The sequence below is a fragment of the Taudactylus pleione genome, unplaced genomic scaffold (genome assembly GCF_031769625.1).
Source record: "Taudactylus pleione unplaced genomic scaffold, aTauple2 ptg000203l, whole genome shotgun sequence".
NCBI classification, from domain to species: domain Eukaryota; kingdom Metazoa; phylum Chordata; class Amphibia; order Anura; family Myobatrachidae; genus Taudactylus; species Taudactylus pleione.
This window is the reverse complement of record NW_028284605.1, coordinates 11834267-11862162: the sequence shown is the minus strand read 5'-3', so window position 1 is coordinate 11862162 and position 27896 is coordinate 11834267. Positions and strand designations below refer to the sequence as shown.

The following is a 27896-nucleotide window of genomic DNA, read 5'->3' as shown; positions in this document are numbered from 1 at the left end:
AAAGACACAGGGGTCTATTTACTAAGCAGTGTTAGGAGACAGAGTGAAAAGTGATAAGTAAATGATAAGGTGCCAGCCAATCAGCTCCCAACTGCCATCTCACAGGCTGTGTTTGAAAAATTACAGTTGGGAGCTGATTGGCTGGCACCTTAACACTTTTCACTTCTCCTAACACTGCTTAGTAAATAGACTCCACAGTCACTGGGTATAGACAAATATGTTCATGAAAATTTTCCGGTATATTGTCAAGCAAATAGGAGAGATATTACTCAGTCAATGAAGAGCCGTATAGATCCTGCTGGCAAGAGGCCCTCGCCGCAATATTGCAGGTGAATGGTAAGTGCGGGATAATGGATAGCTTTCAGTTGGTGGTACTGGTCCGGATGTGCAACAGTCTGCAGTTTGTGTCTGTTTGAGGTGTCTGTCTAGAGGCTCAACGCGTTTCAATGTGGACATACCCACATCTTCCTCAGGAGAAGGGTAATGTCTTTACCCATAGCGCTGTTCTCCTATATTTTTTATAGCTTTTCACAATGTACCTACAATGTCATCACAGGATTTTACAACTCTGGGCCTGATTCGGAGGTGTGCGCAGTCACGGCCGCAACGGCATCATTATCCACAACAGCATCTGCGTCTTTATGCAAATGTCACAACTGACTGTCAGCCTACTGAAACGCCCAGTGGCTGTGGCGCTATTCAGCATGTACATTCATAGCGCCATCATTCGCAGCATCGATGATTGCACCTGTTCTATGGCAGATGCTGTTTCGTTGTCTGAACATGGCCTCCTGTGACAGTGCAGCTGCACCTTTAGAACCAGTCGCTGACCGTGACACGCCCATGTCTGGCTAGCCGCCCCCTTGTTACCTGCCAGGAATGCCCACTGAAAGTCAATCTCTCTGCATGCGGACATCCACTTCCACCACTTACTTGTCATCCCTGCTCATGCCATTCTGATTGCTGAAATTGAAAGGGTCGTTGCTGAAGGAGCTGCCAAATATATCATCAAACTTGTTTTCAGGTAGGCTCTAAAACAAAGAAAGATACTGCTATAGGTTACACGCATGACAGAGAACATTGGGCCTCTTTCTACTTCAGTCCAGAAATTACATATAATTATTTATATTGGTTATCAAAAGAAGATACACAACAAGATTGAAGTATGACACTGGATTCATGAAGTAGTGCTTTTGGCCCGTTTACTACAATCCGAATTTAAAATACGGTTGTAGTGTCATATGTATGACTAAATTCGCATTGCGTATTTAGGAAATATCACTTGGATGTACTAAGCTCTGTCCCTGCAAATCCTCGTCCCACAGTTTTCAAGGTATTTTTTGCAAAGATACATGCACCGCCACCGCTAACTACCACTACCCTCTCCACCCAGTGAACCCCTACCACCCCTCTCCCCCAGCTGACACCTCTGTGATCAGTCATCTCTCTCCTCCAGTCAGCTGCTCTCTAGGCTCCTGGACTGTGACCCAGCTCATCCGGCGACCAGCTGACCAAAGGAGAGAGCTCACAGATCAGTGGACCCCTGGCCGCAAGTGTTGAGGCTTTATTTTAGCTATATTTTTTTTTTACAGTAATCAGCTTTTGGTCTATTTCGACTACAAAGCTGATCACAGGGAGCCGGCTCCCAGCTCTGCTCTGCCTGTCGGAGCGGAGAAGGAGTTGGGAAAACAGGGGGAACCCAACTTAATACCATCTCCAGATGGTGTTGTTATAGCAGGACTCCCACCCGATATTTTATCACAAATTCCCCCTTAGTAAATTTTCAAGCAGATTGCATTTCCCATTACAAGTGTGGAAAATGCAATATATTTGCTAAAGAAATTCAAATTAAAGGGCTTGGAGTAGTTTTTCACGATAACTGCTCCAAAAGCCCTTTAATACATTTGAGTAAAATCATGTGAAAAGTGTGTGAATACACCCAATTTCACATTATTTTAGTAAAAAAGATTGAAAAATAGAGCCCTTTGTCACTACAATCTTCCTGTACCCGTTTGATAGGAGCTTCACTGCTCTGTGCTGTGGGCGACACAGCAACTTCTATTATCTAATTCTCAGTGTGTGGCTTCTATCAAATCCAGCCCTATCCTCACTCGCACACTCATTACAGGTAACAGCTCGCTCACTTACTATTGTTGTGTACAATCCGGTGATATGTTTGGCTACGGGTTGTATTATGCCAATCTGTGAGCAGGAGTTAAAGACTTGACTCCAATAAGGACCCGGAGCCATGTGTAAAAAATCATCTTAAAAATCAGCCCTCAGCATTGTTATTTAAAAGTTGATGTTTTTTTTCAATTTGTTGATTCCTGAGCATCTATGGTCTGGAAATATGTCTTTATGCAAAGTCATAATCTTTAATTAGTTTTATAAAACTGCATTATGCTTTCCGGTCATTATCTCTGTTCCATCTCAATGTTATCACCTCTGACAATATCTGCAATGTTATAATATCTTCATCATCATCATCTTAAAAGCAACACACTTTAACACACCTAACCATGGGCCTGATTCAGAGCCGGACGCTATTTGCGCTCGCTCGTTCAGAAAAAAGGGGTGGCTATTCAAATGAACCGTTCGCTCTTTGCGGTCTGTTCACGCCTCTAGGTCTGAACGAGCGAACAAAACATGCGGTCGTTTTTTGGAAAAATACGTCCCCTGGCCGCTCGCATCCTACGTCATGTCCGTTATTTATTAGATTAATCGAGTACATCGACCAGCGTATGAACTGCTCGCTATTCTTGTGGTTGGTTTTTCCTACCGCAATCTTGCGAGCAGTTCTGACTATAAAATAACCAAGTGACGTGGTCAATGACGCTGCTGTATTAATTATGCACACCCTTAAAACACCCGTTTTGACCTTTAAGCACGCCTGCGTTCTGATCTCCACTCCCCATTTTCAAGCACCTTCCCCTGTTACCACCCACATACGCCTCCTCCTGTCACTCAAAATAGCAGGCATTCGCTATTTAGCGAACAAACGATTTTCGGCCGCACTGACTGGTTCGCGCATGCGTATTACGATCCGTACGCATGCGCAGTTGTGCAAACATCGCTCGGAACGAACGAGCGGCCGCTTACGAGCGCCTCTGAATCAGGCCCCATGTCCCAATCTGTCCCAGGGGCAGATGTATCAAACCTTGGAAAGAGATCAAGTACTGTACCAACCAATTAGCATCTGTCATTTATTTTTAAATACAGCCCGTAACATGACAGTTAAAATCTGATTGGTTAGTACTTTATCTCTCTCCAAGCTTTGATACATCTCCCCCTCTATATCATCCACGTCATTATATCTGATCTCTGTTTTCAATCATTAAATTGCAATCATTGTGGCCCTTATATACTCTATATTGCCATTCCTTTCTAATACTACTCATCTGCATTCTATGCACACTTCACCCCAGTATCATCTATGCACTGTGGGTTTCATGAGACAAGCCCACTATGGCAGACAGTTGCAACAAAGGTTAGACACACATTAACATTGACTGGTAACTTTTGTCCATTTGGTCAGCAAGTAGAATGTGACCCACTGTACAGCAGCAATGATATACTATAATGAGAAGTCATACACAGCTATAGTCATGGTCATATTAATTTCCTTACCTGGAAATAATCATTAAACACTAAACAAGTAATATTTGCTAAACCATTTGCTAACATAGGGCCTGATTCAGCAAGGATCGCAATTGTGCACGCAGGTGTGTAATCACACACGCAATGCAGCTGCGAAAATATGCTAATGCCTACCACAGCTCCGCCAGCTACTGCTTTCTCACATCTGTAATACCTCGCAGTCCTGCGTATACATCGGTAACATCAAAGCACATCGGCCCATCACGCACAATTATAGCAGCTCTGACTCGTCGCAGAAATTGCAAGTCTCATCGCACACAGTGAGTACTCAAGCTGCGTAGGCAATCGCAGTGGCTAATTTATGCATGCTTATGCAATGGCGTTCAAACGGACAGGCATGTCTGCGTTTCTGCAACCATCTCGCCCCCGCACAGTGCATTCGCAATCACTGCTGAATGAGGCCCATAGATCACCAAATAGCCACAGAGATGCAATTTAGAGTGTATAATGTATACTGCCATGTTGATAAAGTTGTAAGTCGTCTCATCAGTCCTAGGGGGTATATTTACTAAAGTGAGAGTTTTTAGAAGTGCAGATGTTGCCCATAGCAACCAATCAGATTCTACTTAACATTTAAGGAGCACCTTCTAGAAGATAATAGCTAGAATCTGAATGGTTGCTATGGGCAACATCTCCACTTCTAAAAACTCTCACTTTAGTAAATTTACCCCTTAGTGTCTGCCCTCACCTAACCTTTTGCCCACCTTACCATTCCCCCGGTTGCCTTATCCTCTGTAGTAGATATAATAATACTTTGTAATATCAGCGCAATTATCACTCATCACATACCTGAGAAGAATCCATCCCAACAAGATCATCAGTCTCCACTAAGGTTTCGCTGTCAGGAGGGGAGTTTCCTGAAGGTATGAGAACCACAGGGCTTATGTGCTCAGACAAAGCCGACGCTCGCAAGAAGTTTGGGGGGTTCTAAAAACAAAAGAAAGAGAGGCAGATACATAATGTAGTATTGCTGTAATTCTAACAAATAGATGGATCAGCTAAAACAAGGTCAGATTACAATAGAATAACACAAGGAGATGAAATTTCTATAACACTCCTTTCCACAAATTATATTTATTAATATTACTATTATTACTATTTTGTTTATTTACTGTTCAAATCATATTATTCAGGGTTGTACAGAGAATATGTTATCCTTCACTTCAGCCTTCCCCCCACTGGAACTTAAAGTTTAAATTCCCTTAAACACTATGTTCATTTTTTTGCAAGGATATCAAACTCCTCACAGATAGGGCCCAGCAGTAGAACCCATGATTCCGATGCTGTGAGAAAACAATGCTAATCTCTGTGCAACCATACTGTCCAAAATTGTCATTAGAATGTAATATTTTGGTGGGAGTCAGTCACTATGTCCTGGCAAAAGGTGGTCAAAATGAGAAGAAGGGAGCTCTCTGATGCTATAAGGTACAAACCACACAGTGTGGGAACATGGAGGGAGGAATATCTCATGGAGCTCAGTCCTACTGTTCTCTACCACAAATCAGCCAGGGACACCAGCGCTAATTTGAATCAGGAACGGCGTTTCAATTTCATCCCAATACATTTTATTCAAAACATACAGAAGGCAGTCTAATGACAGATAAAGGAATTGAAGCCTCAGAAATGGTTGTGCCTGAGTCTAGAACATGTGTAAGTACATACTAGCCATCATTTTATGTTATGGCGGGAAGGAGGGGTTAGGGTTAGGCACACTGAGGGGAGGTTAGGGGTAGGCTATAGGGAGGGGCGTTAGGGTTAGGCACCACAGAGGGGAGGTTAATGTTAGGCACCCCCTGGAGAGGTTAGGGTTAGGCACCACCAAGGGAGGGTTAGGGAGGAGGGGAGAGAAGGAGGGTTAGGGTACATGAACTTCTCATACCCACCCCCTCCCCAGAATATCAAATACACACTCTTCAGCCTGACGCAATCTACCTCACCTCTGGAAGCTGAGGAATCTGTAGGAGACGTTTGAAATATTGCAGGTTGCTTGAACGGTAAAACAAATCCTTCAGCCTGGATACAAAAAATGAGCATATGATGACATAACAATAATGTTGCATAACAAAAAAATAAATTAAATAGAAAAAATAAAAGAAAACTCCTCTGAATCTGACGTCACCAGTACTTACACAGGTTATTTCCATTGTAATAGTTACATAGATGCTTATATTTACCATTATACATGTGTGACAGTGAATGCTATGAACTAGTGACAGTGAATGTACTCACTTCTGAAACTGTTCCATAAAGCGATCTCGATGTCCCTGTAATGTATCTGTAGGGAGGCCTGAAAGGAAGAAGAGACAGTTGTCAGCAGCTCACTCTAAGCCTTCAACTATGACAACAGTCTCAGTAATTTATCCTAATTTATTTCAAGTTTCTGGGATAATTTCGGGTGCCCCTGCTCTTAATGAACTACAATAACTAGCATGATCTGCTAATCTTACACTGCTGTAGCTCACAACTAGACAACTACTAGTCTCTTACCCTAAATACAGGTGAGTACGCATACACCTAGCCCTTTTGCGGCATCTGGCGCGATAAACGCATAGCGCGACCTAGATGCTCTGCCATGGGTAGTGATTCCTGGACTTCAATATTTAATTCTGAATTTAGCATCTTTGTCGTTTTGTAGCTGCATCCAAAGTCTCTCACAGTGTCCTGGGCACCTAGGATTAGTTTTTTGTCGCAATAGACTTGGCGTAAAGTCACAAATTAAGCACAACGTAGCATGACGCAACGCATGGTGCGACTCGCTCATATTGACCCTCACTCCTTTGCCTTTTTATCCAGGTTAGCAACCGAGCCACACTGAGCTACTGCATGCAATGCCAGCACCAGTGTCCAGGGTACCCATACTCTGTACTTTTGTCGCCAAGTCGCGAAGTCCTTGGTGCGCCAAACAGGACTATTTGGCAATACTTGAGGATAGATGTATGTGGACACATCTGTATTATTAGTAGCTTCTGCAGGATTATCACTGTGGCAGTGTATTTTCATCTATTTAGAATAGAAGTGTTTTCAGTACTCAATTCACCGAAATGTTTGCATATTGCCCCTTGGAATTTCACGTAACAATAAACTATACAAAATAATTAACTGTGCACAACAAACAAATACTTTTATGTGCGCTGTTCTAGATTACTTACATTAGGTCATTTCGCCTACTGACTACTCATTTCCTGTCCCACTTACAAAAAGGAAACAGGAAAACTTTCAGCAAATCATGTCCTACTGTGTGACATAGTTCAGGACCTATTTACCTGCAGCATTCCAGAATAATCCATAATGATTCACAGCTCACATTAATACCACAGTTTTTGTCACTTACAAATTCTGATAGATTATTAACTAACGAAGCTCAGAAATGACAGCGGTTTTATTTTATAGGAGCAACTGGCAGCACAAAGCTGAGTGCTATTGTGCTAGACTGGCATGTTGAGAATTTCTCAGTTTTTGCACAATAGAACCAGACTGACAAAAACAGGCAGAGCGGATTAACCCCTGCACTGCGTGTAGTCGCACTGCACAGCAATTTACTATCAGTTAAAAGGTTGCTCATAATAAAAAAAAGTATTGATCACAGTGAGGTATGACTGACATTTACAGGAAGGCACTTGCCCATGTACAGAAACGAAATTGATAAATTTTTGCATTGAAGTTTTCCTGTTAGCTTTCCTCAAGATCAATATAACTGTACAGATAGCACAGACTTGGCGGAGTTACAAATTGACAAGGAGATCGGTGCAGTTCATTCCCTTCCTATGAGGTACTCTGTCCAACATGCAACGTTCCCCAGAGAAACAGGATAAGAGGAGATGTATCGAACCTTGGGGAGATATAAAGTGGAGGTGTTGCCCAAAACAACCAATCAGCTCCCAGATATCATTTATCTAGCGCAGTCTATGAAATGACAGTTGGAAGCTGATTGGTTGCTAGGGACATTTCCCCCATTTTATATCACTTTGAAAGGATTGATATTACTAAATCTGCCGCAGATCTTCTGAATATAGGTCATTATTCACTTTAACACATTTAAATAGTCAAATTTTAATTTAGCATAGGTCAAGGGAAGATTTCCCAATTCTTAACACTTTGCCTTCCCTCCACACCCAATGTGCCACCCCAACTAGGAGAGACTCAATCTTATTGGTGTCTATAAGAAATGTTTCTCCAGGTGTTATTACCTGGAGCAGTTTATAATACTGCTCAGTGGAAGGTTGTCAGTGTTAGTGAGGCAGCTTTCCCCTGGTACCCCAACAGTTCTGCCGGTTAAGGGAGGGCAATTTTTTAGTATAGTAGTAGAGGTCTCATACAAAGGAAAGACGGACATTTGTTTTGTAAATAAAATGTATTCTTCCTTAAAATGACTGCAATCTGTTAAAAAAATAATATATATATTTATTTTTATATTTTACATTATAAGGGTTTTAACGAGAGGCAAAACAAGAACTGCAGTTGCTAAAAGAAAAACTCCTTTGCTAAAAACAAAACCACCACCGGACATTTATAAGAATTATAGCATATAATCCTGTGCAAAAGAGGATGCAAGTTTTAAGCAACATCCTGGCTCAATGTTCTGTGGGCTCTGGCGGTCTGTGAAATTGTATGGTCACTTCCCATTACTTTCCCTGGTTATTCAGCACACTTACGCTTCTATTGCCATTTATAACAATTTATACTTTCATACTTAATGTTTATGGGTGTGCTACAATGGGTTGGGTACGACTGGTCTACATGCAATGTCCACAGTGAAAAGGTAAACATTCATCATGTCTCCATGGATGATATGTTGACATGATGAACTGTCGACAAACATTCCCTGGTGGTCTAGAGGTGTCCTACTTATTTTACTTGTGCCATTGGCTGCAGTGTCTCCAGTGGTCACGTGAGTATCAATCCGGCGCAGTTGTCTGGCAAATGACGTTCCTGCAGTAGTTCTCTCCTATTTCTAATCACTAACCCTAATCACCCCCTCCGCAGCCTAACCCTAACCCTCCTGGCAGCCCCTAACCTTAACTGTTGGCATCCTCAGAATGTCGACATTTAACAAAGCAATATTTCAGATGTCGACTTTGTGAACAGGTCAAGCTAGAGATGAGCGGTTTGACTTTGGCTCGGTTAAGTTAAGTCTCTCTCACGTGTTTCGTATAGCCAATAACATATCCCCGAACTTGTGCTAATTTGGCGAAAATAACAGAGTAGGATTTGAACCGCTTATCTCTAATATCAACAGTCTGAAGATGTCGACCTGGTGCCTGTCAACAGTATGAACCATGTCGTCACTGTGGTGTCGACATGGTTACTGTCGACCTTCTGATTTCGCTACAACAGACACAAAATGAACGTTGTGTGAATACTTCCATGAGCTCAAAATACTTACATGAGTGCAGCTTGAAGAGTAGTTTCACAGTGTAGTCGTACAAATGGCTGCAGTCTAGAATGACCTGTATGAGTGGTGAGAGGCGGCACTGGCCAGCAGCGGTGACAGACACGGAACGGGACATGTCTAGAGATTTAAAAACTGTGGAAACAAAAGAAACTTACACTGATATAACCTGTACATACTCATGTCTGCATTGTCTTCCTGTTATTGTCAACCAACAAGTCGTATGACAGTCACTGGCACACTGAGAAACATGGCAGTTGTCGTTGTAAATCTGCTATAGTATTGTTCATACAGTTTGGCAGAATAAATGCTCTTTTCCCAGGAAGAATACCACAGCTTGTTCAAATTTTTTCCCTCGTTTTCAGTTGTCGCCCATGTAAAAAAGGTCATGCTTACACCAAAGATACCACAAGCCGACTGTATTATTGCAGTCATTTCTGTTTTTCACCCAGAACACAAAGGGACAAAATGAAAAAACTAAGGTCCTCATTTACCAATGAGTGATATTCTTGTTATCACTCGTTACTAATCTTAAACGGTGCTCCAACCAATCAGCTCCTGTCATTTTAAAACACATGACAATTAGGAGCTGATTGGCTGGTGCACCATTTAGATCAGTAAAGAGTGATAACAAGAATATCACTCGTTCATAAATGAGGCCCTTAGTTTTTTTTTATTTGCTCCTTTGTGTTCTGGGTGGAAAACAGAAAATACTGCAATAATACAGTCGGCTTAGGGTACCTTTGGTGTAAGCATGACCTTTCTTACATGGGCAACAATTGAAAATGAGGGAAGAAATTTAAACAAGTGTAAACGAGACCCAACAGGCAGTGTTTTCATTATGTCCCTCTCAGGGAAAAGTCAATTAGGCTAATACCCCTTTCACACTTGCTGCAATAACCTGGGTACTGCACGGAACACGCAGCAATCCGGGTTACTGTGCGGTGTAAAAGGGCTAGGTTGAAATAAGCTGGGTGGAGCAACCTGGCATTTCAACCCTGACAATGAGCAGGGTTTAACACGTGCTCTACCAGGCTCGCAGTGCAGTGTGACACTGGTCCCTTTCTCTGCATAGGAAGAACCGACACTTAGAGATTATATCATCTCCAAGCGCAGGCTCAGCACGTGATGGCAGTGACATCATCGACCCAGCATCATTGCCGGTTCGGGGCGCCAGTGACAGTTTGAAAGGGGTCTCAGCCGGGTCGCACCAGGGATGGACCTGTATAATTCACCTGTGCATGATTTGGAAATCCTTAAACCATGACTTGCTGAGGAACGAAGCTGCAAAAAAAATCTTTTACATACTTTGCACTGACTTACATGTGTAGACAGGGAAATTATAGCCTTAAAGCAGTAATACCATGAAAAAATGAGGTGTGATTTTTTTAACATAAATCACAATGACAAGCTATAAGAAGTTTGCTAATAAACTTTTTCCTTGGTTTGTAGGCTGCTATGATTTATAGTTTACATGGTTTGAACAGTGTCACATGACTATCATGACAGCCGCAGCCACATGATATAGTGAGTTTGTGCTGCATGTGTCCCCTTTCTGATATCACATGACCACAGAAGTGTCCTACACAGTATACAGCACCGAAAACCATTGAAAGCAATTCAAATAGGTCATTATTTGCATGCTTGTAATTATGATTCTAGCTACAATCACATTTTTAATGATTTACTATATAGATTTGGATGTGACTGGCGGCCACACTTGTCTCCTCTCCAGTGAGAGTTTGAAAAAGATAAACTGATTTGTAGGAGGACAGCTATGAAAAAGTGCATGTTTGGAGGGTTCTTAACTTGTTATTTAAAGACAAAAAATGTGGAATTGCTGCTTTAAATTCTGACAATTTATGAACACTTGGAAGTGTCCAAGGGTTTGATTCATTACAGATCGCAACTGCGATTGCAATAGCGATTACGCACTCAGTCTCACTGCGAAAGTAAGCTAATCCATTGCGATCGCTATGGCGTTGCAGCACAACAAAAGGACACTCACTTTACCTTACACACATCCGTAATCTTCAGCCAGACTGCGAAACCATCGGTATCATTGAGGAGCATCGCAGCCTCACGCACACTTGCACGAGCTCTGACTTTACTCAGGAATTGCTCATTTCATCGCACGCAGTCCCGATCACAGTAGCCGGTTCGCACACTACAATGCATAATGCAACAATCGGACGATTGCGTGCGTAATCGCAGTTGCGATCGCTAGTGAAGCAGGCACCAAGTCTGCACTAACACACCTGCATTTCTACTGTCCTTTTAAGCTGGATCAATGACAAAAGAGCACTAAAGTCTAAATAAAGTAAAACAATTTTTAAATGAATGCACTGTGTTCCAGAACACTTTTCCCACCACAGCCTGCCTCAGGTAAACATTTTCCCCATCCAAACAAAGTGACAATCTCAAGTTGGAGTTTGGCTTTTATAACCACGGGCTGACACTTTCACAGCAGGATCCCATAAGACAGTGGTCGGGGAACAGGGGTAAATTACCCCACATGGGGTAAAAATGAAATTCCTGGGGGTAATGGGCGGACAGCCGGGCATGCATATGAATCATTCTATAATATAGAATGATTCATATGCATGCCTGGCTGTGCCACGGGGAGGCTCTAAGCCTGACACCCGCTGAGATGTTATTACCAGCGGACGCCCGGCTCCTTCCCTGCAGCGACACATTAGACGGAGGCTGGAGTTCTCTTCTGAACTCCAGCTTCCGCCTCTCTCCATGCGCACTATGGGAGAGACGTCATGACGTCTCTCCCATAGTTCCGAGGAGCAGCCGGGCGGACAGGACGGCGGCGGATGCAGGAGCGGGGATTAAGGTAAGTGGGGATTTTTTTTGTACAAGCGGCACTACAGGGGCATTATATGGGGGAACTACTACAGGGGCATTATGTGGGGGCACTACTACAGGGGCATTATATGGGGGCACTACTACAGGGGCATTATATGGGGGCACTACTACAGGGGCATTATATGGGGGCACTACTATATTATTTCCTTCCTTTCAAATCAAGGGGGTAACGTCGGCGTATCTAAATATATTTTGGGGTAAAAGGTAGAAAAGTTCCCTGACCCCTGCCATAAGACAACATCTGCAGCACTACCTCTGCAGAGACTAACCAAACAGATCACAGGGCAAATGTGAGATCTGTACTAGTAAAGGGGTGATTGGAACAGGACAATGTTTTCCTGAGTGTTTAGCACACTGGTACAATTTTGAATCAATAATATAGCTTAATGTAGGCTTACCATACTATCCCTTTAAACTGGGACACACATGAATTAAGCTGCCCATACATCTGCGACTGAATGTCACGATCCAGCGATGCAAAGGGAAATGCCGGCATTTCCAGATGGAACCGACCACCCCCCATCGATGTTCAGTGATCCATCGCAGTATCGCTGAATTTTGACATGTTAAATGTCCCCGATTAGACAATCACGATAATTTTTTGATCGCGATCGTCAAATTGGGAAAATCCATTATGTTGGATTTCTGCGATCCTGCGATGCCGGGTTGCAGCATCGCGGGATCGCGGCAATCCATCGCAGATGTACGGGGCCCTTTACACAGGTTCTGTGGCTGATTAAAACCAGGTGAAATGCCGACTTGAAGTCAGCCAGCCACAGAACCTGTGTAATTCATTAGTGCCCCAGTTTAAATTGGTAGCATGGTAAGCCTAGCTTAATGGCTATATTGCCGCCTGCAAATTAAGCACTTTATTGTCACTGGATATAAAGACTGATTATGGAATTAGAAATGTGTACAAAATAAATTTAGCTTTATGCAATTGTATTAGCAAACTTCATCCATCATCGCACATAAGGCAAGTTTATGTAGGAGGAAGAAGCCTATTTCAAAGGATTATGGGGCTGACTTAGCAGCAAAACCATCTGATGGGTACAAATCCTGCATCAGAAAAAACCATTTGTGCGGAAGTGTGTGTGTGTGTGTGTGTGTGTGGGGGGGTGAATGTAAAATGAACTGCTTGAGTTAGACTGTTGTAAAGGGGCTCATACTGGCCCAACTCTTAGAATACAGCTGGTTAGTATATGTGCAGGATGTATGAACATGGGAGTGTCTGTCCGGAATGCAAAAAATGTGCATATTTTCACTCCTCACAGTTCAGCATGGCTTGCTGACATTAGTAGTAATATAAAAGCAAAACATTTTGACCTAGGTGATAAAGGTCATGTTTGACAGTAACTTTTCATGTGTTGAACAGGGGTTTGGTGTTAAACTGTTGTATCAGCACAGCTTAGCAGAAAGGACTAAGTAATATACTAATTGTCACTTCCCTATTCTAACAGTTGCTAAGTAATATACTAATTGTCACTTCCCTATTCTAACAGTTGCTGTGAGTTGGATGCACAACTATTGGTGCATACACACGATCAGATTTTTTCTTCAGATATGGACGATAACGATTTAAAAATCGTTCAGTCGTTCATATCTGAAGGAAAATCGTTCATATCTGACATGCCTGAACGATGGACGATCAACGATGCGCGTTCCCGTTTGTCAGATAACGATATCTGACATCTGATGGGTTTGCAGTCAGACTTGGACGATTCCATTCATTTTAATGCAGTCAAAAATCGTTCAATCGTTCAAATCGTTCAAAACTTTGGTCAAATCGTTCAAATCGTTCAGATCGTTTAATCGTTCATCTGACAAATCTGACAAGTCTGACAAATCTGACCGTGTGTATGCTCCATTAAGCTGCACTTACTGTGGTATCCATTATGTTTTCCCATATGTGTAACATACAGTAGAACTGTGTCATGTAGGAGATTTAGAAGAGAACAAGGAGAGGAAAACCGCACTGGAATAAGTGGCTGTTTATCTTATTTATAATATATATCTCCCGAAATTGACCTATTTAAGGAACAAATATACATTGTATTCTCATTCAATATGCATATTCCCAAACAAATGATCATGAGACCTCAGTCTAAAAGATCAATATATAGGTTAGTCCCTGGTGCTCCCCAGAGTCAAGATATAGTATAGAAACAAAAAGAAAAGAGAAAAGGACTCTTTGTGGGGGCACACAATAGGTACCGAGATAGGGCTAATCTAGCCGGATAAAGATTAAAAATGAACTTTTAATGAGAATATGTTAAAAGGAACAATTATAACAAATTTTATACATACAACAGAAAACATGTAGTTAGCTGGAGACTGTAGTCTCTCAGTATAGATATACAAATGCACAACAAAAAACATATAATTTATTGGAGACTATTGTCTCTTAAGGCAAAAGTTTATGGAGATATATTCCTCCTGGAATTGACAAAAAAGCCAGGCGAGATAACTGAAAAATCAATAGAAGTATATATTATGCTGATTCAGCAATATAATACAACGCCAGTGAAACACAGACCAGGCATTAGAATTGATAAATATGGTACATCTGTGTCATATTCATTATGGGTACTAATGCCTGCATGCACCTAATCAATTAGCAACAAAACTGTATATTAGACAACCCAATATTGATATGTCTAAATTGCCAATTGAATAATTGGCCAGAAAATCAAGAGGTAGCTAATGTGACACATATCTAAAATATAATACAATACCATCTGATGACATAATGGCCATTTGACATATCGCCAGCATCACATTAGAAAACACATGTATGACACTTAATGGTCTCAGATATGTTCACACTACTGCAGTCAAATGTCAGAAAAACAAGAGATATGGTAAGAACTTACCTTTGTTATCTCTGTTTCTACGAAGTCCATAGGGTCCACAGGGTGACCTTGGGGTATAGCTGGATCCTGGATCCTCGGGCACCACGGAGTTAAAGCTTTCAGCTGCTCCCAGGATGCACTTGGGTCCAACCTCCCCTATACCCCGCCCCCGAGCCACAGGCACCTCAGTTGGTAAGCAGCCCAGGCCGGAGGAGGAGACGAAACAGAGAGAAGGAAGACTGGAACACACAAGAACCATACTCACAGAAATGGGAGACGGAAAACCGGTGACCAGTCACAGAGCCCATATGAAGCCAGGTGCGTCAGGGCGGGTGCCCTGTGGACCCTATGGACTTCGTAGAAACAGAGATAACAAAGGTAAGTTCTTACCATATCTCTTGTTTTCTACTTCAGGGTCCATAGGGGTCCACAGGGTGACCTTGGGGATGTCCCAAAGCAGTCCAACTAAGGGCGGGGACGCTCCTGTGCTGATAGGAGAACCCGGCGCCCAAAGGATGCATCCTGAGAGGCAAAGGTGTCAAACGCATAGAACCTCAAAAAGGTCTGAATGGAAGACCAGGTGGCCGCCTTACAGAGCTGAACAGCAGAGGCGCCACGGCTAGCAGCCCAAGAAGGGCCCACGGACCGAGTGGAATGAGCCTTAACAGAGGCTGGAACAGGTAAACCCTCCTGCATATAAGCCTCAATAATAACAGAACGAAGCCAACGGGCTAGAGTCTGTTTGTTGGCAGGCCAACCCCTCTTGTGAAAACCAAAGAGGATAAACAAAGAATCCGACTTCCTCACAGAACTAGTCCGGTCCACATAAACCTGGAGTGCCCTTACAACGTCTAAGGAAGTCTCCCCAGCCGAAAGATCAGGTGACTGAAAGGCTGGTACAACAATTTCCTGATTAATGTGGAACCTGGAAACCACCTTAGGCAGGAAATCAGGACGAGTGTGAAGCACCGCTCTGTCCTGATGAAAAATCAGAAAAGGGGGATGACAAGAAAGCGCCCCCAAATCTGAAACCCTCCTGGCAGAAGCAATTGCCAAGAGGAAAACAGTTTTAAAAGTTAGCCACTTGAGCTCCACTGACTCCAAGGGCTCAAAAGGAGGACCCTGTAAGGCCCTAAGAACCACCGCCAAATCCCACGGGGCCACAGGTGGCACAAAGGGAGGCTGGATTCTCAAAACACCCTGGAAAAAGGTGTGTACGTCCGGCATAGCAGCGATCCTGCGCTGGAACCACACCGACAGACCAGACACGTGTACCTTCAGTGAAGAAAGATGTAATCCTAAGTCCAAACCGGACTGAAGGAAAGCCAGAATACGCGAAACTCGGAACACCTGGGGATCATAGTTTCTGGCCTCGCACCACTGAAAGTAAGTGTGCCACACTCTGTGATAGATCCTCGCGGAAGCAGGCTTGGCATGGTGGTAATAACGGAGCTAGAAAAGCCCCGAGACCTCAGGACGGCTGTCTCAAGAGCCACGCCGTCAAAGATAGTCGACCCAGATCCGGGTGAAGACAGGGCCCCTGAGACAACAGGTCCCGCCGTTGAGGTAGGAGGTACGGAGCGTCGATGGACAGGCTCCGCAGATCGGAGTACCACGGCCTTCTGGGCCACCAGGATCAGTGTGCCTCCGTCCTGTTTGAACTTGCGCAGGACCCGAGGCAGCAGAGATATCGGAGGGAACAAGTAAGCCAGTTGAAACAGCCATTTCACCGACAGCGCGTCTATCAGACTTGCGCCTGCGTCCCTTGTCCTTGACCCGTACACAGGCAGCTTGTGATTGTAACGGGACGCCATCAGGTCCAGCTCTGGCAGCCCCCACTTGTCCACGAGTAGTTGGAATACCTCTGGATGAAGCGACCATTCCCCGGGATGCACATCGTAACGGCTGAGGAAGTCTGCCTCCCAATTGAGGACTCCTGGGATGAAAACTGCCGAGAGAGCTGGAAGATAGCGCTCCGCCCAAGCCAGGACGCGGGACACCTCCGACATCGCAGCTCGACTGCGAGTCCCTCCCTGGTGATTGATGTACGCCACCGTGGTGGCGTTGTCTGACTGCACCTGAACGGCCCTTCCGTGAAGAGCGGTGCCGGACGACTGCAGGGCTCTGTATACTGCCCGCAGTTCCAGGATGTTGATGGGAAGAATCGCTTTCTCCGCCGACCAACGACCCTGAAGTGACAAGGAGCCTGTCACCGCCCCCCAACCCCGGAGACTGGCATCTGTCGTGAGCAGAACCCATTCCGGGATCCAAAAGGGGCGCCCCTCCAGGAGATGCGCTGTCTGCAGCCACCAGGCTAGGGACAGACGCACCTCCGAGGACAACACCAGCATCTGAGAGCGGATCCTGTGTGGCAATCTGTTCCATTCTGAAAGAATCAGCCCCTGCAGGGGCCTGGAATGGAACTGGGCAAACTCCACCATGTCGAATGCCGACACCATGGACCCCAAAACTCTCATCGCTGAGTGCACCGACACTCTGCCACTGCTCAGACAACTGTGAATCCGCAGCTGTAAGGAGGAGACCTTCTCTGGAGTCAGAAAAGTCCGTTGCTGACGAGAGTCCAGCAGGGCCTCCAAATGAACCATCCGTTGTGATGGGATGAGGGAGGATTTCTTCCAGTTGATCAACCAGCCGTGCGCCTGTAGACAAGCGACCGTCAGGTGGAGATGCTGGATCAGTACCTCCGGGGAGCTTGCCAGCAAGAGGAGGTCGTCTAGATACGGTAGCAACCGTATCCCCTGGCTCCGAAGGTGAGCCGCCATGACCGCCATCACCTTGGTAAATACCCTTGGTGCCGTGGAGAGACCAAAGGGTAGAGCCCTGAATTGGTAGTGGTTGTGGAGAATAGCAAACCGCAGAAACCGTTGGTGCGATGTTGCTATAGGCACATGGAGGTAGGCGTCCTGGATATCCAGGGAGACCATATAATCCCCCGGTTCCATCGCCAGTATGATGGAACGCAAAGTTTCCATCCTGAATTTGGGAACCCTGAGAAACCTGTTCAGGGACTTCAAATTGAGGATGGGGCGATGAGAGCCATTGGGTTTCTGCACCAGAAACAGCGTAGAGTAATACCCCATCCCACGTTGAGACTGTGGTACGGGTATAATGACCCCCGCCGTCAGCAAGGCCTCTATGGCTTCCTGAACCTGCAAGGCCTTGGTTTTGTCCTGAGAAGGACTTGTGCAAAAAAACTGGCAAGGCGGCCTGTGCCGAAAAGACAGGGCGTACCCCTGGGAGACCACTTCTCGCACCCAGGCATCCGTGGTGGTATTGTGCCAGCACTGGGCGAATTGAAGAAGTCGGCCTCCCACTCTGGGGTCCCCCAGAGGGAGGCCCGTCCCATCACGCAGAAGGCTTATCTTCTGGCTTGGAAGAAGGGCGCCTAGCACTCCAGGCTTGCTTCTTTGGCTTTGAGGCGGTCTTGGGTGCGGACTGCCTCGGGAAGGACTGACCCTTTGCCTTGCCCTGAACCCGAAAGGAACGAAACGCCGAGCTCCGGACCTTAGCAGGTGTAGTAGCTGAAGGGAGGAAGGCTGACTTGGATTTTGCCAGGGTATCTACTATTTTGTCCAGGTCCGGACCAAATAGTAATTCCCCATTAAAAGGTAAGGCCTCCAAGCCTTTCTTTGAATCCGCGTCTGCTCTCCAAGACCGCAACCACAAGGATCTACGAGCAGACATTGCTGCCGCCGAAACCCTAGAGGTCAACAGGCTAGCATCCAAAGATGCTTCTCCAATGTAGGAGGCGGCATCTCTCATCTGTCCTAACAACGCCCTCTGGACGTCCGGAGATTCATCCGTAAACGTGTCCTCCAAGGCGTTGGCCCACCCCTCAATGGCCTTGGCCACCCAGGAGATGGCCATGGACGGCCGGGCTACAGCCCCTGAGAGAGAATAAATAGACTTTAGACAAGTCTCCACCTTCCTGTCCGTAGGATCCTTCAGCGAGGATATAGACGGCAATGGCAAAGTAGCACTCCTGATGAGGCGTGTTACATGGGAATCGACTGCAGGCGCAGTTTCCCATTTCTTACAATGCGCTTCCGGGAATGGATAATTGGACGCCAAGCGTTTCTGTGGCAGGAAACGCTTACTGGGCGTCTGCCAGGCCACCGCCATGTGATCAGTCAACTGATCAGACAAGGGGAACGCTGTAGAAGTAACCTTAGCTTTTTTAAAACTAGGATACCTTGACTTGGGAGCGGGTGCCTCATCCTCAATCAGAAGAATAGCCCGCACCGCCTTAACCAGAGCCCGCACATTGATGGAAGACTTAGTGTCTACCTCCTGGACTGAGGCATCTGAGGCTGAGTCATCCTGTACCTCACCATCATCCGAGAACCCCTCAGAATCCGAAAGATGCGCAGCCTGTGCCATGACTGAGCGTTTAGACGCCCTGGAGGGCACGTCACTGCGCAACATCGACTGAAAAGCCGAAGATGCTGCCGCCAAATCTTGGACAGTGTGGGAAAGCGCATCCACCCAGGGTGGAGGAGCTGTCACAGGAGCCTGAAACGGCACCACAGCCGGCTGTGCCACAGGGGTGGACTGAATATACATTGGCAACCCCGCATAGGGACCAACAGGCTGAGACCCCGGGGGAGTCTGCAATAATTGTGGGACACCCGGGGAATGGGGGATGGCAGGCTGGGGCAACGCCCTAGTAGGGGCGGCAGTCGGGACCGACAGACGGTCCGCGATGGACACCAGCACCTGGGAAAACATCGCCCATGGTGGCTCCTGCGAAATGGGAGGTTTAGACGTACCAGGGACCGCCTGGCACCGTCCGCACAGGCCGTCCTGTGACAAATCCTCCCTATCCACTCCTGCAGAACAGCGCCTGCAGGAGAACAATGCTGGAGCCCCGGAGTGCTCAATCTCCTCCTCAGACATGACTTAGGAAGAAAACGTGCGCACTCACCAGTGTGCTGAACAACAGCCCACAATATGGCACCGTGTAGCACACAACTGTATGTGACGGACCTCACAAATACGTGATCTATATAGGTGAGGTCAGTAGAAACACCCTTCCCCCGCACACCTGTAGGGCTTGTAGGAGAAGGAAAGGGATAGGTACAGGCTGACAGTAAGTAGAAAAAAGACACAGACAGGCAGCACTAGCAAAAGTCACATACCATGCAGGAAGATATACTCACTGCACAATCAACCTGCCCAGATTCAGTGTCTGGGAGGGCTATAGCGCTGTGTACACTGTCCTTTTGCAGGGGAGAGGTACACAGGGGGACCGGTCCGCGTGCTCCCTGAGAGTATCCACGCTGCCACAGAGAAAATGGCCGCTGGAGACCTCAGAGGAGGAGTGGCCGAGTATCTGCAGCTCAGCGACGCCAGACTCCGAGCTGAAAGGCGCGCTGAGCTGAGGGGAGGAGCCGCTAGACAGGGAAGGCTTCCTCCCCTGGCTAGCATATTAACCCCAGGGCTTGCCGGCATCCCGCTTGCCGCTTAATTACCCTGGTGGTCTAGTGGTCTGGTGGGGTATGCCTCCGCTGGAGGGGGGGCCCGCCGCCACCGCTAGCGCCCCCGGTCTGTCCCCTAGACCGGGGGCATGGGACTGCATTTGAAAGGAACCCGCGCACCGCCGCTAATCAGCGGTGCGTGGCTTACCTGATCTCCCCGGCGTCTTCCGGCAGCAGTCTCGGGGGAAACCAGAGTCCGGCTAGTACAGACTCTGGCTTCCCCCGCCGCGATCCCCAGTTCAGTGCTGGCGTCGCGGCGCCAGCAGGGAGAAGGAGCGGCAGCGTGGGCGTCTGTACAGACAGCCCAGCGCTGCCGCTCTGTAGAAAAACTGTTAGTAAAAAATAAATAAATAAATTTAACTAAGTTAAATAAAAAATTAAAAGCTTTAGGGGGCTGCTCCAGCAGCCCACCCCGCAGGGTGACCCGACTCCGGCCGGGCACCATCTAAAACTGAGGTGCCTGTGGCTCGGGGGCGGGGTATAGGGGAGGTTGGACCCAAGTGCATCCTGGGAGCAGCTGAAAGCTTTAACTCCGTGGTGCCCGAGGATCCAGGATCCAGCTATACCCCAAGGTCACCCTGTGGACCCCTATGGACCCTGAAGTAGAAAGTAAGCTGACATGGCCGTCTGCCCTGATGCGCCTGGCAGTGCAGGGGGTGTACGCCACTTACCGGATCAGCCGGCAGTCCAAAATACAGTCTGTAATAATGTCAGTTGCACGAGTGCATGCCGCTGTGCCTGGGGAAGAAGCCGGCGTCACTGTGCATCCCGCTGTGTCCCCAGGCACAGCGGCATGCACTCGTGCAACTGACTAACCCACAGCCAAACGACCGCAACAGAGACGGGCAGTCAGGATGCAAGTGGCCGCCCAGTTTCTGAGCGACCGCTTGCATCCTCCGTCCGCCTCTGAATGAGGCCCATAGTCATTTCAGAAATGCTGGTGTCACGAACCCAGGCTGACTCGCAGATACAACAATCTTGATCAGCTGGTTGTGATGCCGGCGCACCGCGGTCACTTACCAAAATACACGGTTCTTCTGCCACCACGCAGACTGTTCTCCGGAGGTCTGCGATCTCCCAACAGATTAATAATAAATCACATTCAAATGACACACAAATATGTAGCATGGGCCTATCCAGGCACGCAAGTTCAATAAGAATCACGGAGAATATGCTAGATTAAATGTGTTTAATCCAAAAAATATTTTCAAGGCTTAGTTACAAAAATATTAATAAAATGACAAACAGATTATAATGCAAATATTCTCTTACAAAATAAAAGAGAGAAATAATTCAGAGTCCCTAAGACAACTTACACTAAAGTTCTTAGCCCTGCTGATGGGGTGGGGGATCTCACCCATAGGAATATCCTGATGCACTCCCAGACCTGACTGTTTGAACCCCAAGGAGTGGACCTTGAATGTTGGATGGTATTCTCTTTTTATACATCCCTAATTCTTTGTTCATACTTAACAGGGTCTCCCAATCAGGTCAGCAGGGTTTGAGAGTAATAGATTTCCAATACAGGGTTACCTGGCCAAACTGACAGGGTCCCTGCTTTAAAGATAAGTGATGATATAACTCACTTTTCAACTCCCCCCTTCTAGACCTATAGTAAATACCAGAATCCTTATCTCAGCCTCGATAGCATAACATGAATCTTTAGAATTAGGGCACTGAAGTAATAGGAGGTCTGGTTCTGCGATTATGATCTAGGACACTGACTTCAGGGGTCATAAAAAGGGAGAGTTGTTCACACATGGCCTCACACTATGAGGAATATACATCATTTTGTTACCTGAAAGCCATTCACTTGCTAATTCCAGCCCTTTCTGACCTGCACACCAAATAGCAATGGACATACCATGTTTATACAGTCTATAGAGCTAAAGGACACACAGTTATATAACACTCCTCAAATCACAGGACATAGATCATTATCAACCCCTCTTCCTGGAACGCCTATCTTCAAAAGAGGTGGGGTAATACCTCAGCCCTTCTAGACACACACAGTTCAATTAAAGGACTTCATAGTTCACAAAATATTATTTCTGGCGATTATTCTTGTCATTAATCGTCACAGCTGGGTATAGAGCATCTGTGATGCATCAGGGATCCTGAGTCTGAGCCCCTTGCTATTCTACCTGCTGGTAGTATTAACTTTTACATTTTTTACTTTGGCTGACACCTCCTCTAAATTTTTTAGAAAAAAACGATTTGAAGAATATAAATTTATTTGATCTAACAATTGTTTTACGGCATTTTGCATTTGCTCCTGTAAATCCTAGAATACAAAACTGTTTTCTGCAGCATCAAAGTATTGCTTCAGTGCTTCTGTCACCTAGAGGTAGCCATTTATGGCCTGAACCAATCTTTATGAGAATGCAGCCTATCAATGAGCTACTGTAAGAATTTTTGTAAACGTCAACATATGCCTCAAGCCTCAGCGTTGTCACCAGGACTTGGTGAATTGAGAGGCCCAATATTGGTTCAGACACAAAATAATTGCCTCCACTATATGTAAAGGAAAGGCCCACATCTGCAACACCTGACATTGAAGACCTCATTCAGAGTCTCTCGCCCCCAGCGTATGCAAATTTGTCAAAATGACGCCATGGGAAGCGATCGCTCGCCAAGGCATAAGCACGCCCACCATGTCTTAGCGTTTGGCCAGCGTACGCCCAAACGCACAGGCTGAGCCGCCCACCGGCACACGTCATTTCCAGGAAGTGTTTTAAAACATTGGTACATCGAGCGCCATCGGTAGTGATCGCAGCGCTTGTGGTTGCCTTACCCTACCGCAAGCACTGCGAGGACTTCAGTGTAAAAACAAGGCATGTGACATGTACTGTGACACTGCCTGTTAATTATGCACGCCTTAAAAACGGCGTGGAAACACCCAGGCATGCCTGCGTTCGCACCTCCACTCCCCCGTTATTAATGTCCTGCCCCTGTTACCACCCACAAACGGCCTCTCCTGTCACTCATTTCACTGGGCTGTCTTTGCTGATTGAGCGAGCGGCCTGTGATCGCACAGAGTAGTTCGCGCCCGGGCAGAATGAAGCGTGCGCATGCGCATACGCAAACCATCGGGCCGCTTGCGAATGCACAGCGCTAGCGAGAGACTCTGAATGAGGTCCTGAGTCCAGCGCTGTTAGTGGATAGTAAATGCCCTTCACTGCAATTAGCAGGTTATGGGGTCTATTTACTAAGCAGTGTTAGAAGACAGAGTGAAAAGTGATAAGAAAGTGATAAGGTGCCAGCCAATCAGCTCCCAACTGTCATCTCACAGGCTATGTTTGAAAAATGACAGTTGGGAGCTGATTGGCTGGCACCTTATCACTTTCTTATCACTTTTCTGTCTCCTAACACTGCTTAGTAAATAGACCCCTATGTCATATCTGATGTCATAAAATGCTCCCTGAGACAGCTACTCCACCCTGCTCATATGCAGTGGCGTAACTAGGGTATTTGGAGCCCAGGGCAAGAAGAAAAATAGAGCGCCACCCCCCCCATGTGCGTGTAAAAAAATAATGGCTGTGGTCACATCGCACAAGGGGAGTGGCCACTGAAAAATGGGGCGCGTCAACATGACACACACCTCTTTCTCGTCACTCTGGGAACATTCCTTTCCAATCCTTATGCACCTTAATGCCCTGAGTAGTAGTGCCCCTCTTGCAATGCCCACTGTAGTAGTGCCCCTTATGCAATGTCCCCAGTAGTAGTGCCCTTTATACATTGCCCCCAGTAGTGCACCCTTATACAGTGCCCCCAGTAGTGCCCTTTATAAAGTGCCTCCAGTAGTGCACCCTTATACAGTGCCCCCCTATACAGTGCCCCATATACAGTACCCCCAGCAGTGGTCCCCCTTATGCAGCCCCCAGTAGTCCCCCTTATACAGTACCCCCAGTAGTGATCCCTCTTAAGCTGGCCCCCAGTAGTGCCCCTTATACAGTACCCCCCTAGTAGTGGCCCCCCTTATGCAGGTCCCCAGTGGTGATCCCCCCTATGCAGTGCCCCTTATACAGTGCCCCCCGTAGTGGTCCTCCCTATTCAGTGCCCCCAGTAGTGATAGAGTGCCCCCGGCCAGTAGTGCAAAACACACACACACACAGACATACATACACAAAACACTGACCTGAATCCCCACTCCTGCCGCGCCCGCCTCTGTCTGCTCCTCTGTCCTCCCGCTCTGTACTATGGGAGAGATGCCATGACGTCTCTCCCATCGCCTACTGCAGGAGCCGGAAGGCCGAGCTCATGAGTGAGCTCCAGCCGGGCTCTGGCAGTTGGCGCAGCAGCCAATGAGAGTCTGTCTGAAACACACACATCGCCGCCGGGTAGTACAAGTGTACTACCCAGCGCCAGCGGCTTCATGCGTGTTACTGTGTAGTGCAGACCGCACTCACTGCAGTCCGCACTACACTGACTGGCTAGGGCGGACCTGTACAGTGGCCGGTGGCACACAGGGCACTAGCCCCGGCAACCCTGCCCTAGTTACGCCACTGCTTATATGACACCGTAACAACTGTCACACAGATTGTTTTCTCTGTGTACTGGCCATGTAAATAGAGGAACATGCAAATTGTAAAATACATATTTTATTTAGACTTTGAAAAGCAATGTTCAGGACTTCAAATCCAATAAAAAGACTCACATGGGGAACACATTATGTGTTAATGATTTTCCTTTCTTGGCATATTTAGGATAAGTATGCCTGCAGGGTATGAAATAATCCAAGTGCTTGAGAAACAGAACAAAGGCAACTGCAGTGATACAACTATTACACAGATTACCAGACCACAAACCTTTATGTGTCCTTATAAGGAACAAAACAGTTAAACAGTTGTTTCCAGCAGTTGGACATCTGAGGACGTAGGATTTATATTTATAAATTTGTGGCGCAAGAATTTCTTTCTGTAGAGATTATTAGGTCTATGTACTAAGCCTTGGAGAGAGATAAAGTGGATGGAGATAAAGTACCAACCAATCAGCCCCTAACTATCATACACAGCCTGTAAAGTGATAGGTAGGAGCTGGTTGGTTGGTACTTTATCTCCGTCCACTTTATCTCTCTCCAAGGCTTAGTATATAGGGGCCTATTTACTAAGCTTTGGAAGGAGATAAAGTACCAGCCAATCAGTTCCTGACTGCCATGTCACAGGCTGTGTTTGAAAAATGACCGTTAGGAGCTGGTTAATTGGTACTTTATCTTTGTCAACTTTATCTCTCTCCAAGGCTTAGTAAATAGACCTCTATATGGACTGCTAAATGCTTGTTTTGTTAATGATCCAATTAATCTCTGTTAATCAACTTTATGGACCATAGTTCATTGTAAAGTTAAGCAAGACACCAGTGGTGGCTAAAATTGGGTCCTGATTCAGACCCGCTCACTGCCGAAGCAGCTCGCAGGTCTGATGGGCGTTTTTTTGCCCTGATTTAGACCCACTCGCTGCCGGTGTCAGGTCGCAGGTCTGATGGATGTTTTTTTGGAGGGGGTCCGGCCTCCAGGCCGCTCGCACAGCTGTGGGTGACCACCCACAGCTTGTGCGAGCGGCCTGGCGATGGTCGCGATTATAGTATGACCATCGGGCTTGCGACGAGACCCTTGTGGTAGGGTCTCGTCTGCTGCAAGCCCCAGTGAACTTCCTGCTCTAATAGAGCAGGAAGTTCACTACTGACATCACTGGTGATGTCAGTAGGGCCGCCCGCAAACGGCAGGCGTTCCTTCAGGAACGCCTCCGTTTGGTCAGCCACCCCCCTCCCTGCTTACAAAACGAGGCGAGCTGTCAATCAACATCGACAGCCGCCCAGTTTTGTTGCGAGCGATTTCTCGCTCGCTGCGGGGCTCGCGCACTGCTCGGCCATCGACCCGCTTACGAGCGGGTCTGAATCAGGCCCTTGGTCAAGGACCCCTATTCCTGTTAAGGAAACACTAAATAGATGGTCTAAGTGTTATGTCTGTGGCATTGGGTCTTCTTTTTTTTATATTTATTCATTTAATTGCAGGAGTACAAGCGAGACCATCATTGCAGTAGCAATTAAATGTGTAATTACGTATGGCATTATTTTCACTATATTAATAATTTCTGGGGCAAAATTATTAGTTATAATGTTTGTTATTACAATGGAGCTTTTTATATTGGGCATGACAGGTCTCAAGTCTTCCAGTACATTGATATCAGCAAAGGACACCAACAAATATCACTTACATTAATTAGTCAGAGATTACCAAAAAACTGACCTGTATGAAAGAGATTGAGCTCCCATTCCATGTAATCGAATATTTCCACGGTAAGCTGAAAGCTGAATAATATTAAAAGACAAGATAGAGTGAGATCAGTCTATAAGCAGTCGCAAGACCTTGGGGTGTATTTACTAAAGTGAGAGTTTTTAGAAATGGAGACGATGCCCATAGAAACCAGTCAGATTCTACTTAACATTTAATTAGCACCTTCTACAAGATAATAGAGTCTGATTGGTTGCTATGGGCAACATCTCCACTTCTAAAACTCTAATTTTAGTAAATATACCCCCTTGTGTCCACTGCAAATCCACACAAAGCATTTTACTTGACTGCCCTACATTTAATGCTCATTTGTTCAAAATATATAACTAGATAAATAAGTATATATTGGCAACTCACTATAACTAGTGGTTATTGTCCAAAAATGTGGAAAAGAGCATATGTACCGTAATAAACAGCAACCAATCAGCAATTAGCTTTAATCAATCTAGCGTGTGAGATGATAAAAGGAAATGTTTGATTGGATATTGCTATATTCGCACTTTTCCACTATATAACTCTGATCGAAAACTGCCATCCTGATTATTATGTAATATTGAATAAATACAGTAAGTGATAAAATCATTAGCAGGTTATCCTGCTCAGTACTTTATAATGTGTCTGGGGGAGGAATTAGCCAGTTTACTCAACCTAATTCTTGGATGCACAAAAAACGAAAAGACCATGGAATGTGGGCGGGAGCATAGTTTCCCTGCCTGCAATAACAGACATACAGGGGTATTCAATATGGGAGCGAAAACATCGTTTTTGCGTTAATATCGCACTTATGACGTCATTATCGCAGGTTTTAGTTTTACACCGTATTCAATTTCAAAGACTTTTCGCAGGTTCGAAAAGTCTTTGATAAAAAACGGGGATAACTTTTCACCATTGAATAGGTGTCGAAAAAAAGTGCAGAATTGGGGTTTAGGGGTGCAGGCTTAAAAAAAATAGCCTGCACTCCTGGGAATTACATTTAAAAAAGAACTGTGTTAAAAAAAAGTTTAAAAAAAAAATAGGGACACCCCAAAAAATTAATTTGAAAATTGGGGTGAAAAAAAAAATTTGAAAAAATTGTTTAACAATAAGGGGAATAGGTTCAGGGCTATTGTGCAAGTATGCGGCAGGTGTTTTCTAGAATAGATTTATAGCGGCAGGTGCACAATTGCAGAATTTTTAAAAACTTACTTTAGGGACTTAAAAATATGCTAGTACCCATTTTCATGTACCCCAAATTTGATGAGACCACTTAAAAAAATGAAAAAAATAACCTAAGTGCTCTTCTGCAACACTTCTTCAATGTCGGGAACAAACACCTGCTGCGGCTATTTAAATCCCCA

General features: G+C 45.7%; 1 protein-coding gene across 1 annotated transcript in view; it reads right to left on the bottom strand.

Annotated features, from left to right (window-relative positions):
* The window catches only part of HIP1 (huntingtin interacting protein 1), a 200502-nt gene that overhangs the window by 58966 nt on the left and 113640 nt on the right, over positions 1-27896 (bottom strand). The window contains exons 12-17 of the mRNA XM_088477791.1: positions 26515-26576; positions 9041-9181; positions 5887-5944; positions 5595-5670; positions 4447-4584; positions 934-1031 (exon numbers count right to left, since the gene is read on the bottom strand). Of these exons, the coding sequence (XP_088333917.1) occupies positions 934-1031; positions 4447-4584; positions 5595-5670; positions 5887-5944; positions 9041-9181; positions 26515-26576 (573 nt within the window). The remainder of the gene's footprint in view (positions 1-933; positions 1032-4446; positions 4585-5594; positions 5671-5886; positions 5945-9040; positions 9182-26514; positions 26577-27896) is intronic.